At 33.4% G+C, this 13,666-nt stretch overlaps 1 protein-coding gene across 1 annotated transcript; it reads left to right on the top strand.

Annotated features, from left to right (window-relative positions):
* Window positions 1–3,366: 3,366 nt before the first annotated feature.
* On the top strand, window positions 3,367–12,557 carry LOC114729833 (probable leucine-rich repeat receptor-like serine/threonine-protein kinase At3g14840). The gene is made up of 24 exons (XM_028916870.1): window positions 3,367–3,580; window positions 3,966–4,149; window positions 4,257–4,328; window positions 4,440–4,511; window positions 4,594–4,665; window positions 5,064–5,135; window positions 6,178–6,249; window positions 6,349–6,420; window positions 6,519–6,590; window positions 6,685–6,756; window positions 6,855–6,926; window positions 7,080–7,151; window positions 7,967–8,029; window positions 8,712–8,777; window positions 8,858–8,893; window positions 9,323–9,363; window positions 9,584–9,960; window positions 10,287–10,482; window positions 10,579–10,725; window positions 10,969–11,087; window positions 11,177–11,387; window positions 11,505–11,739; window positions 11,869–12,007; window positions 12,201–12,557. The coding sequence occupies exons 1-24, from the start codon at window positions 3,484–3,486 to the stop codon at window positions 12,555–12,557; spliced, it is 2,988 nt and encodes a 995-aa protein (XP_028772703.1). The 5' UTR covers window positions 3,367–3,483.
* The last annotated feature ends 1,109 nt before the right edge of the window (window positions 12,558–13,666 follow it).

Here is a 13,666-nt window from a genome sequence, read left to right as displayed (position 1 = left end):
TATAGCTTGCTTCAAGGATGTGTCCAATATCGGGCAGGAGGAAGAGAATATAACTGAGTAGGTGGCATAATATCAGATTAGCAGTGAAATAATCTCACTATCGATGCATATACCTTATCTGAAGAGCGCGCGCGCGCGCACACATGTATATATATACGTCTTTTTCTCAAAGAGGCAGGCAAAGTGCAAGCCTGTGGAGATCTCTCACTCTCTTTATATATATATATATATATATATATATATATATATATATATATGCGCATTAAGATGAGTTTGGCTCAGTTTTCAATCCCTTAGCTTTATCATTTCTGCAGCCAATGTAGCAGACGATGAATGTATACATGTAAATACAATTTGGACTAGTAGATCGCTTGAGAAGCAGAAATGGATGAGAATAGACTTGTTGATATTTGGGTGGGATCAAGCGAAAGAAATATGGATGATTTCAGCTTTCGAGAAGTATAAACAAGTGGAAGCTTGAGCCCAACAACACGGATGGAGCCTTATTTTTAACATCCTGGCTTTTTTTGGGCTGCAGCTTCTTAAGTGGGCCTGGGTTTTGATGATCGAATTGCAAGGTCTTAGCATCTTTTTCCAAGCGGTAAGCAGGTAAATTTTTTTAATTAGAGACAATTTTGTCTGCAGTATTATCAGGTACTAAACATTGGTAATAAAATGCGGCCTGGGTTTTGATGATTGGATCGCAAAATCTTAACATTTTTTTAGATAATCCTGTTCAATGCACTATCAAATACTAAATGTATGTATCTCTCCTAGTAAAAATTTAAACTTTAATTCGCTGTATCATGATAAACTAGCCTCTTTTACTACATCAACCCCGTTGGTAAAGTCTCAACATTAATTTGAGGCAAAATAGTGAATGGAGATTGGGCCTAGTAAAAGAAACATGTGATGAACCATGAGTTAAATCCTTACTGGAAGAGGTGCCTAATTTAGTATCCAAAAGTGTCTTAAAAAAAATTGTCTTCAAGGATTTATATGCTTGGGGAGGGGGGGAATTTAAGACAGAATGACACGTGACGAAAATACTCCGTCCAGCATCCCCCATTCACATGAACTATAAGTCAATGAGAGTAAACACTTGCTTTGCTAGTGTGAATTTTGGCACACAGTGTGAGGCTTCATAGTTTTTCACTTTCTCTTCATTTATTTTCCCTTCGACTGATTAATTCTTATACTAACATTGTATTTACTCTTGGAACTACTACAAATCTCTAATTCTTTATTTAAATTATCTTATTGTAAGAAAATTATACCATCATTTAACTTTAAGATACAGGAAGAATTTTTTTAGGCATGTAATTACTATATTTGGAAGAGTGATTATTTTATCGTGCTAATGTTTTACTAAATAAATTAAAAAAAAATATTGAGCTACACATGTGGCATGTTCCTTAAAAGAATGTGGTCAACATAGAATATAGGTAGGGATTTGGATTTTTCTGATTTTTTTAAGCATGAAATGGTAAATAAAAAACTGAGGCCAGCTGTATGGAAAATATATTTAGAAAGGTTGACTAACAATTAGAGGCCAATTAACTGGCTAGAGCTGTCATCGCCATCTACTTAATTAAGAGTCGGATTTAATTTTACATTTAATTCTTTTAATCAAACTATATGAAATTTTAGTTTGATTAAATTTTTTGTGAAGGATTTCTTAAACAATGAAATCTCTTAGACTTATACTCTATTTTGACTCATTTATAATTATATTTTCCAGAATGACTTTTATTATAACAAACATTATTTAAAAAATACTATATTAGGTTATTACTAAATTAAAAATAATCTTTTCAAATTACTTCAGTTGTTTAGCATAATGACGAGGTTGTTAGGAAATGCTTAATCCATAATTTTATTTGAGGATTTTTGTGGCGGAAAAAAAAATCATATTAGAGTTAGGAGATGGTGCATGACTTGGATAAACTATGACTATGGTATACTGTTAAGATTCCACTTGCCGGTATTTAATTTTTATTGGAGTTTAATTATTTTCATTAATTATTTTAGTTTGTTAAAATATTTCAAGAATCTATAAACAACTGGTTACTTTGTTTGATACCTTGGCATCATTTCTTTTTTTGTTTTTTTTTGTTTTGCCAGCACCTTGGCGTCATTTCAATTATACATATAAACAATAGAATACGGCATTTATTTATTTTGTTTGCATTGTAAATCAATCGATATGTTAACATTAATATAACAAATACTCCTTCAATCCTAAATATAAGATCCATTTTGTAGTATAATTTACACTACAAAATAGATCTTATATTTAGGACCAGAAGGAGTAGAAAATAGGGTTTTCTTTGGAGAAATTTTTAAATTATCATCTCTTCTATGGATCGAGCTAGTAAAAAAAAATCCAGTTTTAGTAATTAATCATGGCATGATGACCTCATAAGTTTGGTAATGTACTCTAATTTTATTTCTATTTAGATGGAGATTATAGGTAATTAACTTCTGTACATGTTCATCATGAGCGTGGAGACTATCAAACTAAAATTTTTTTGCAATATTCAATAGGACTATAAAATCACAAGTTTGTTTAATAATAGTTAAATTCTACAAAATTTTACTAAAAGTAAACTGTAAATATTATTTAGATAATTACAAATATGAAATTCTCCTTGAGAATGACTTATAAAATTTAAATATTTAATTTATAGTTGATATTTTCGTATTTATAATCATTTAGTCTAATTAATTATTTTTCACTAACATTTTTTGGGACCCTACACTCATTAAATTATTTTTTAATTTTATTTTATTTCAGTTATATATAAAGACATTAATCGTTCTAAAAGCATGTCATCACGATCGAGATCAACCAATAGTAATGGCTAGCTTAAATCGAATTATAATTCGTGAAAATGAACATCATATATGCATAGTTACGTTACACACACACACACACATGTTGATGAAAAATACAATATTTTGAGCTGACCTGACCAATGACTTAAAAATTTGCGCCAACCGTTTCATCCTTGTCGGCTCTGAATTCTTTTAACAGACACAGACAAAGTACGTATACGTACCATGAACGAAGATGAACCCTTTTGCAAATCACATGGTTCATTATTTCTACGCCGCGGGATTTGCTTGATGCAAACGAAAGTTAAAGTAATCTTATGCTTCAGTCAGCTCTAATGAATAGTCTATCCATCCCTACAATTAAAATTACAAGTTGCCAAATGATCCAAGTAGCAGCTCTTTGTTTTTTTAATCAAAACTGAACTTCATTCATTCATCTCAAGGAGTTTGCGTTCACATTTTTCTCAGCTCTTCTTTCTCTCTGACCAAACTAAAATTCTCCTCCGAGTTTTTCTCCCACTCCACAGATTGAAACTTGCAAAGAAAGTACATTCAGAGTTGAAAGCTATTTGTTTTTCTCCTCTGCATGCGCATATATCTATATGTATGATCTGACGGGTCTTTCCAGATCTATATGTATGACCTATGAACATGAGGTTGGCTCTGTTCTTCTTCATCCTTTTGCTCCTCACAGTTTGGTCCACATCCTTTGCTTCTGCAACAAATTTACCAGACGATGAAGGTACGCAGATATATGCAGCTTCTTCTTCGATTTCATATAGATTACTGAATTTCTTAACTGGGTGAAGTTGAAGAACTAGAAAGCTCGTTTAGGAAGTGGTGGGCATAAACTTTCTGCAGATCATTAATTCAACCATATATAATTAGAGTCATCCGAATCAGCTTCGAAAGTTAGTAGATATCTGTCAAGTTATTACCTTCTGGCCAGGTTATTTAGCTTTGTGTATACATATAAATAATACTTGTATCAATAAAGAATCCATCTTTCGTTTGCCAAATTCTATGATTTGGGTATCGGAGCTGTCATTTCGTCTTCCCTATCTCTCCTTCTCTGTAATATTTTTTGGTGATGCTGCATATGTGAGTGTGCGTGTGTGTGTGTATAGTGAAAGCGCTGAAAGATATAGCGGAGACGCTGGGGAAGAAGGATTGGGACTTCGGGGTAGATCCATGCAGCGGGGAAAATGGATGGATTACGCCTAATCCTGTTCATGGAGATGAAAATAACGTCACCTGCGTTTGCTCTTTTCTCAAAGTTGAAAATGCCACCGTCTGCCACGTCACCAACATGTACCTGCTCTTCTCTCTCACAACAAATCACCACATTTTGTTTCAACTTCGTTTCCTCAATGATTTGCTGATGGAATCATCTGCATTATTGCCCATTAAACTTGCAGACTCCTGAAAGGACAAAATCTTCAAGGCATGCTCCCTCCTGAACTGGTCAGGTTACCCTATCTTCAAGAAATGTATGTAAAAGCAGCATAAGAGGCTTCCAGAATTTTCTTTTTCCCCAGTAAGATAAAATTCCTTTTAGTTATTGACTTATTTCTTTGATTCTTAATTTCTCTTTGGCAAAGTGATCTCTCTCGCAATTACCTGAACGGCACAATCCCTAAAGAATGGGGCTCCTTGAATCATCTTGTCAATATGTACGTATAGTCCCTGCTCCTCTTTCTCTGTAAAATTTCCAATCTCTGTTCATAATATATGTGCCATTGTTTGGTGTGTTAGTTCCATAATTGGAAATCGACTAACGGGACCAATCCCAGCAGAGCTAGGAAATCTCACCAGTCTCGAAAGCATGTGAGTTTCTCGTAATATCAAAGCTAAAATGTATTTGCAGGCTAGTTTGTAAATTTACCTTGAAAGTTTTTACTTAAAAGTATTAGGTATCTAAAATTTTTTTGTGAAAATTCTGAGAGTTTAAAATCATAGCAATATTTCTCATACTCTTAAAAGTATTAGCAGCCAATATCACTATTTTAACATTTAACAATAAGAAATAATATTACTATGATTTTAACCTTTCATGATAAATTAGTGTCCAAAAAAATTTCAAATACCCAACACCTGCTCTTGAGTGAAAACTTACAGGGCAAATTTATATATTAATCTTTTGTTTAGTGTGTGTTTGTGTGTGTATATATCAGTTTTTACTTTTAATTCGATTGAAGAGTTCATGAGGAACTTTGAATGGATAGGGTTTTGCAGTTCAATCAGTTATCTGGAAATCTACCCCCGGAGCTTGGGAATCTTTCCCGGATTCGACGACTGTAAGGACTCTGCTTGATTTTCTCTATTCAGGTTGCCATATTACTAATATTTTTAACAAAGTACTCCTCGGTTTTATCTATAAGGCAGAAAGAGAAGGCTTTTTTGGTCTTATATATAGGGCACTTAGAGAAATTTTTTTATATGAATATACAATTTTATACTTCATTTATTATTGTGTTGACTTGGTTTACATGAGGTATAATGTGTATTAAATAGGGATAAAATTAAAAATTTGTTAAATTTTAAACAAAAGTTAATGAAGTTTAAGATTTTTCTTGGTCTGTATAAAACATAATGGAAGTGACTTATAAATGGAACCAGATGAGTATATTTTACCTAACGTCTAATGAGCTGGTTTTCTTTGTTGATTATAATATTGGTGTATACTATAAACTTTAAAATGTAATAAAATATTAATATGAAATTTGAACTAAAATAAAAACGTAAATTCTTAATTAAAATGAACTGCAAAAGGCTTTTTTCTTGCTTCAACTACTTATATTGGTCATATTAAATTAGGACGATATATATTTATTTATGTGCGTATACAAAAAATATATGTCTATTATATACATTTGGGCCACAATATATATATATATATATATATATATTGATCAAAACACACACGCGTGAATAGAAGAGCATCACATGAGTTTTTACTCTTAATTTTAATTAAAATTGAAAATTTTCACTTAAACAAAAAAAAAATCTAAGGGATACTCTGTGACATTTTAATGTCTGTATACTAATTTTGTAATTTGTAATGAAGCCTTAGTTCAAAGAAAATTATTATTATTACTACTACTACTGTTATGGGTAAAAGTGGATTCTTAATTTCCTATAAAAAGCAATGAAGCTTTTTATGCCTCTCTAAGGTGTTCGAGCACTTAATACCGTCTACATTAAAAATGGGATTTTATTCATAAGTTAGGTCTTTGTTTACAGAACATTGAAGGACATATTATGCTGATGCTTTTTGACTGACAATTGAGTACATATTTCTATTGATATAGCCAAAATAATTTGTTGAAATTGAAACAGGTTTCTTACTTCCAACAATTTTTCTGGGGAATTACCTGCAACATTTGCAAGGCTCACTAGATTGATAGACTTGTAAGCTTGTGATTTTTGTTCATTATCTGAACTGGAAATGTATTCATAAAGTTCTTCAGTTACCATAACTTACTTGTCTCTTGTCCACACACACTGCAGTCGAATTGGTGGCAATCAATTTACTGGAAAGATACCCAGTTTTATTGGGAGCTGGACGAGTCTAGTGAAACTGTATGGACTTCACATTTTCTTTTCATCCAACTTTTGACATATCCTATACGTCTGTCTTCCATGAAAGTGTGCTTTATTTTTCTTTTAAATTTTAACAGTGTGATCGAAGGGGGTGGTTTTAGTGGGCCAATTCCTACAGAAATCTCGTTTCTGCATAACATGACTGACTTGTAAGTACGCTTATTTTTAATATCGAAAACAAGATTTCAGAAATAACTTGCTAGCCATTCTTAAACCTTATGATATATATGTGTGTGTGTGCAGGAGAATTAGTGACTTGAATGGACCTGATTCCACTTTTCCACAGCTTGCTAGGATGACAGGATTGAAGAGACTGTGAGTTGAATGCTTAGATAAGCCATTGTTTCATGGATATATGGAGAGATACTAATGTCTCTTGCATGCACACATTCACTTATTTGATTGTTCCCCAGGGTATTAAGGAGTTGCAATATCACTGGAACATTACCTGAGTATCTTGGAAAAATGACCAGTATAAAATCCTTGTAAGATTCCATTTCTTCCCTGATTTATTTGGCTGCGGCCAATCCTGGATTTTGTTTTTCAGTTTTTTGGCATTATTTTTATTATTATCTTATTTAAAATTCTTCTAAAATCTCTTCGATTGTTTTGGATTTCAATGTGCCTCTGTTGTTCAGAGATCTCAGCTTTAACAAATTAACTGGACAAATTCCAAGCTCCTATGCTGGCTTAAGAAAAGCAGACTACATGTAAGATTTTAGATTTTTTTCCCCAATTAGTTGTCCTTGTACAATCAGTTACACCAAAATCCTGGTAACCCTATTGTTTGATTCAACTTCATTGGGTACCTCCATTACTCGAGTAAGGGAATTTGTCAACTTACACTGTTTCCTTTCTCATAGCCACGGAAACCACTCCAATTCAGGAGGAAAATTTCGGCATGTCAGGGGTGGGATTGAAAGTGCTAAGTGCCAACCACCAATCTGTTTCAACAGCGAATGCAATTAAAATAATCTGAATGGGTTGTGTCACTAGGTAGATCAAGCCACATTGCTGTGATTTGATAACAATGGAATGTCAAAATGTTTTGATGAATGATATATGTTCTACATATTTGAAGTCTCTGAATTCTGTTTTCAAGAGTTGAGACCTACTATATATGTGCTTTCTTAAAGAATCATTTTTCTCAATGTCAGAGGCTTATGTCTTTGTTTCCTTTCCTTTCTTGTTATTTAGGAAAAATATCAGGGCCGATAAGAATAGAGAAGATGAGCTTTATGCTAAAAGTAGGATTTTGGGTTATAGTAGCTCGTGTGATTGATTTTTGTCATCTATAATTTGAATAAAAAACATGACTGATAAACGGAATTATAGGTCCAAAAAATGGGGGTGGATTAAGAATTCCCATATTATTAACAATGTTGTTGCATCAATGATTAATGAGTTTCATCTCTTCATTTCCCTTTGTCAAGGATTGCTTCAATCCAAAAGTTTATGTTGTTCAGTGAATGCTCAATTTTAGTTTTATTTTTACCTCTAACAGTCTATTGTTTTTACCTGTTAGATATTTAACTGGAAACCTTCTCACTGGACCAGTGCCCGAGTGGGCAGATCGTTCTGGCTTTGTGTAAGTTCACTTCCAATGATACTTACATGATTGCTTGAATTAATTAGTTCAAATTTTGCACATAATGTAAGTGATGAACAGGCCACAGAAAATGGGTCAACGATCCTGTTAACTCATTAGCCCATAATAAATCTATGCTCTGCTCAACCCATTGGCCTATTATCCCATAATAAATCCACGTGATTCTAGCTGCTAAATATTCCACGTGATTCTTCCCAAGAACCAGGGTATTCCATCAAGTTCTACTCTGAGCTCTATGCTTTCATCTGAGAAAATGAATGTTATGAAACTATATTCGAATGAATAGTATTGATTCTGCATCTTGTCAATTACACGTCCTACGTGGATGGTGTATAGCAGAAGGACTGGGGATCACTTTATTCATGTGGGGTGACTAAGGCAGCCTTCTTATTTTGAAATATCTTTCTCATAATTATGTTTTGAATATACTTGTGTACCTATTTATTGAATGCTTCAGTAGGAGACTAGCACTTCACCTTTACCTACTTTAACACCAAGGAAATTGTTTTCAAAATACTCTTATTAAGAAGCTTAACTGTAAATTTATCAATTAGACTAGATAGGAAAGATGCTTTTGTATATTAATTTTAATATTCTACTTGTGATCCAGCATGTGTTTCAGAGACTAGATTCTGAATTACGTTTTATACCTTGTACATAGAGATCTTTCCTACAACAACTTCAGCGTTGGAAACCCAGGGCAGCCAGCATGTAAAACGGGCAATGTGTAAGAATCCTTGAATTTCTATGAATTTATTTGTATTCGAAAGAAGCCATCTGACCTTGATCATCTCTTCTATGACTTAGGAACCTGTTTTCAAGCACTTTGACAGGGAATGACTCGTAAGTCGTATGTTACATGCACTTGATTTAGTAATTTGGGAAAATGACACCTAATAATCCAAATCCTAAGTTTATGAAATTTATTCCCAAGGTCTTAAAAACCAAAATCACCCCAAAAGGATCATAAGAATAAGCTACCACCAGTACTGCCAAAACAACCTAGCGTTTCTGATGTTTCAAGGGTGCTTTCATCTAAAGATGGTAACAAGTCCAAAAACACTCTTGTAATATCAGAAAGATTAGGCTGCAATGCTGGAAAGTATGAATAATAATCTTGGGAAGCAATAGTGGCAATCTACTCTTATAAACCTCTGGGAGCTCAGTTTTATTATTTTTGGGTACTCAGGTGTCATTTTCCCTGATATATATTTGCTTGAGCATATATTTGGTGATTATATGGCTTATTCAGCCCGTACGATTTTCTCACAGGGGAGCAGTTCCATGTTTGAGCGGCTTTCGCTGTCCTAAAAGTAAGTTGACGTGTCATGTATTTCCTGTAGCCTTGACATATCGATATTATTTTACAGTTAGAACCGTTCTCCACCTTCCTCCCATCTTATAGGGAAGAAGAGAAAAGTTTTTTCCCAGACGGCTACACTAGTACATCAAAAGTTTTATTCTTGCGAGTTCCTTGCCGAGCTTGATTCCTTGAGATAATAGTGTTTTCTGATGCTTTTTGTCTTATCCCAGCATGGTACTCTCTACATATAAACTGTGGTGGCCGGCAATTAACAGTAAACGAAAGTACAATATTTGAAGAAGATTCAGATGGATCAGGATCAGCAAGATTTCACCGGAGTGACACAAACTGGATAATGAGCAGTACTGGTTACTTCATGGATAAAGAACGCGTAGATTACTACACCGTGCGGAGTGCATCAGCACTCTCTATAACCAATGCTGAATTATACATGAATGCACGTGTTTCTCCGCTCTCTCTGAGTTATTTTGCGTTTTGCATGGGAAACGGAAACTACACAGTAAAGCTCCATTTTGCTGAGATAATGTTCACAGCCGATAAAACATATAGCAGCCTCGGAAGGCGCGTCTTTGATGTCTATATTCAGGTGAACGTCTATTTATTTTCTCTTCATTTTGTCAAGTAAATGTTTGATACAGAACAAAGGCCTTTGGCCAAGTGGAAACTGGGTTCCTTGGGAACATTATCGAGCCAGATTTAGAGCATTTAGGATAGCTTCCGATAAAATTATGTTTTGTCATGTTCATAGTATTCTTGACAATGATACAATATTTCCAGAATTGTCATCACTCAAAAGCTTGGCACTTTATCTCATAAATAATTAACTGTGATGAAATTCACATCATAGTACCATAAGATAATTTTAAACTTCTAGTCACAGGAACAAATTGGGCTTGACATCATATTTTACAGGGAAAGCTGGTGCTGAAGGATTTCAATATTGCAGAAGAAGCAGGAGGAGTTGGTAAGGCTGTCGTCAAAGAATTCACTGGTATTGTGACTAGGAATTCATTGGAGATCCGCCTATATTGGGCTGGGAAAGGGACAACTGCTATACCATATAAATCACTATATGGTCCGCTCATCTCTGCCATATCTGTGGATCCTGGTGTGTTGAACTTCTTTGCAGGCATTACATGTTACTGCCATCATTGCGATGTTTCCATCTAATTATTTGAAACCCTCTGGCTTATAAATCTAGCAGACTTTAAACCCCCATTGGAAAATGGAAGTAGCATATCTGGAGGGACAGTGGCTGGCATTGTGGTTGCGGGAGCAATGATTGTAATCCTGGTTTTCGGTATACTTTGGCGGAGAGGCAGTCTAGGACCCAAAAATTCACTGGAAAGAGGTAATAAGCATAAAGCTAATCAATATTGTTCTCAATTATCATGATTATCAATTATTTCTCCGAATCACTCAGGAACTCTCATGGACAAAATATGTATCTTGCATGCATGTAGCTTTCATGTAAGTTTATAAACTGTGTTTAGATATTTAGTCATCTGATTTCTGGTGCTAGTTTAGAATCTTGTTAACTCTGATAAAAGAGCATAACAGCTTTTTTTTTTTTTTTTTTTGCTTATACTGACAGAGCTAAGGAATTTAGATCTGCAAACTGGAATATTTACTTTAAGGCAAATTAAAGCAGCAACAAACAACTTTGACGTTGCCAATAAGATTGGAGAAGGAGGATTTGGTCCTGTCTACAAGGTATTTCTCCCAGGACACAACCTTTTATTGCTTGCTAAACATTCTCTGCTGACTTCAGAGCTTTACATGCATCATTCCTCAAAATGCAGGGCTTTCTGTCAGATGGTACTATAATAGCAGTTAAGCAGCTTTCGTCAAAATCAAAGCAAGGAAATCGGGAGTTTATAAATGAGATAGGCATGATTTCTGCTATGCAACATCCTTGTCTTGTCAAACTTTATGGCTGTTGTGTTGAGAGAGATCAATTATTGCTGGTATATGAATACATGGATAACAATAGTCTTGCTCGTGCCTTGTTTGGTAATTATTGCTTACTTGTTCAACTTAGGTTGTTGTGTTTGAAACAATCTCCAATATGATAATAGTAACATGTGTATTTGACTGTAATTATTATGACTGTCGTTTCCATAAATGAAGGCCAAGAAGGTCAATTACATTTAGATTGGCCGACAAGATACAAGATTTGCATTGGTATTGCTAGAGGTTTGGCTTTCCTCCATGAAGAGTCAAGATTGAAGATCGTTCATAGAGACATTAAAGCCACCAATGTGCTGCTCGATAAAGATCTCAATCCAAAGATATCTGATTTTGGTTTGGCCAAACTTTATGAGGAGGACAATACCCATGTCAGCACCAGAATAGCTGGGACATAGTGAGCTTCTATGCTTATTTTCTTCTAGTCTCGTTGATAAATATTTTTACACATTTGAGTTGGCTGCTAAGAAATTGAGGGCTGTGGAATTTCTAAAATCAATGTGATCGGCTGTGTTTTCAATTTCAGTGGATATATGGCTCCTGAATATGCAATGCATGGTCATCTAAGTGACAAAGCAGATGTCTATAGTTTTGGTATTGTTGCATTGGAACTTGTTAGTGGGAAGAGCAACAACATGAACCACAGCATCCATCTTCTTGAGTGGGTAAATATTCACAGGATATTTTGCATTCATGCCACCTATATTTTCCTTGAGATTATGTTTAATATCCTCTTTGCTTAAGAATACATGAACAGACTGCTTCCATATCAAATTTCTATACACACCATTTCTCTGTGTGGAAACTGTTTATTTGACTTCAAGGATAAACCAACTTCATAATTTTTTTCCCCCCTAGGCACATTTCTTAAAGGAAAACTACAATCTAATGGAGATAGTTGATCCAAGGTTGAAATCAAAGTTTATAAAAGCAGAGGCTATGGTGATGATCAATGTAGCTTTTCTATGCACAAATGTGACTGCATCACTTAGGCCCAACATGTCCTCAGTGGTAAGCATGCTTGAAGAACGAACAGTTCGGGAGGTGGTTTCAGATGGAAGTGAGGCATTGGATGAGATGAAGAGGCGGAAGTATTACCAAAATATAGGGGAAAATAGCATATCAGTCGGGTCATCATCTATTGATTCACCTAAATCAGTTACAGATCTCTATCCTGTTCACTTGGATTCCTCTTACTGGATGAAAAGAAATTAGAAGATATGTAATTTTTGGTCTTTGAATGATTCTCCTTATAGCATTATGTGCTGCAATACAAGTATTAATTTGACTATGTAATTCTTGGTCTTTAAAGGATCCTTCTTTCTTGCCCTTCGGTTGCTGAAAAACTAGCATTTTGCAAGTTGGTTCCAGTAAAATACTATATTTTCAACCACCGTAGAAATTGGCAGGGATGCAACTACATCATGTTAAAACCTGACTTGATAATTTTTGATTAATTCTAATGTGCCATCCATTATAATCCTTCAATCAGCATCCTAAGCAGATGTTTTTAATGTTTTACGCTATACTTTCACGTGCTTGATTTCATATTAAAAATCATTGAATGTGAAGACTATGTTTCTCTACACAAATAATAATATCATTTGCCAAAAATATAAATGAAATAGAAGAGGGTCATTCTTACATAATATATAGATTATGATATATTCTTAATTTGTGAATTTTTTTAATATTGAAACTTATACTTCTTCTTATCTTTTTATAAGATTCAAATTTTTGAATTGATTTGTTTTTTTAAATAAGATTCAGTTTAGAGTTGTTTGAATATTAAATGCATTTTTACTAATTTTATTTCTAGTTAATTGCATGATCATTTTTCCATATATTAGTTGAAAGTTCAACCTTATGTTTCTAAATATGTCCATATTTAAAAACTGAACACATAAAAGATCGAATATAGCATGAAAAAAAATGATGAAAGAGAATAAAAAAATTAATTAGAAACAAAATTAGTAAAAATACGTATTAATGATTTCAGTTTGGTTCTTAAATTTTGCAAAGCATATTTTTAGTTATTTAAATTTAAAATTTTAAGCAAAAAAATAATGATATTGATATCTTAAATATTAATAAAATATTTTTAAATTTTTAAATATTAAATTTAATTTTCAAAACAATCATATAACCGTTACAAAAACAATCATGTTTTAATATTAATGATTTTAAAATTAAAAGACTAAAAATATAGTTTTTTAAAGTTAAAGAATCAAAATAAACCAAGTGGATACTTTTGCCTAACTTGTAATTAATTAAAAAATTTTACTTTTTAATAAGATTTTAAGATTTACAATTTTCTTATAATT

Source organism: Neltuma alba, unplaced genomic scaffold (genome assembly GCF_004799145.2).
Source record: "Neltuma alba isolate B1F8T4 unplaced genomic scaffold, ASM479914v2 tig00012683_pilon, whole genome shotgun sequence".
Classification (NCBI taxonomy): Eukaryota; Viridiplantae; Streptophyta; class Magnoliopsida; order Fabales; family Fabaceae; genus Neltuma; species Neltuma alba.
The sequence above is the reverse complement of the archived record's forward strand: the minus strand, read 5'-3'. Positions and strand labels throughout refer to the sequence as shown.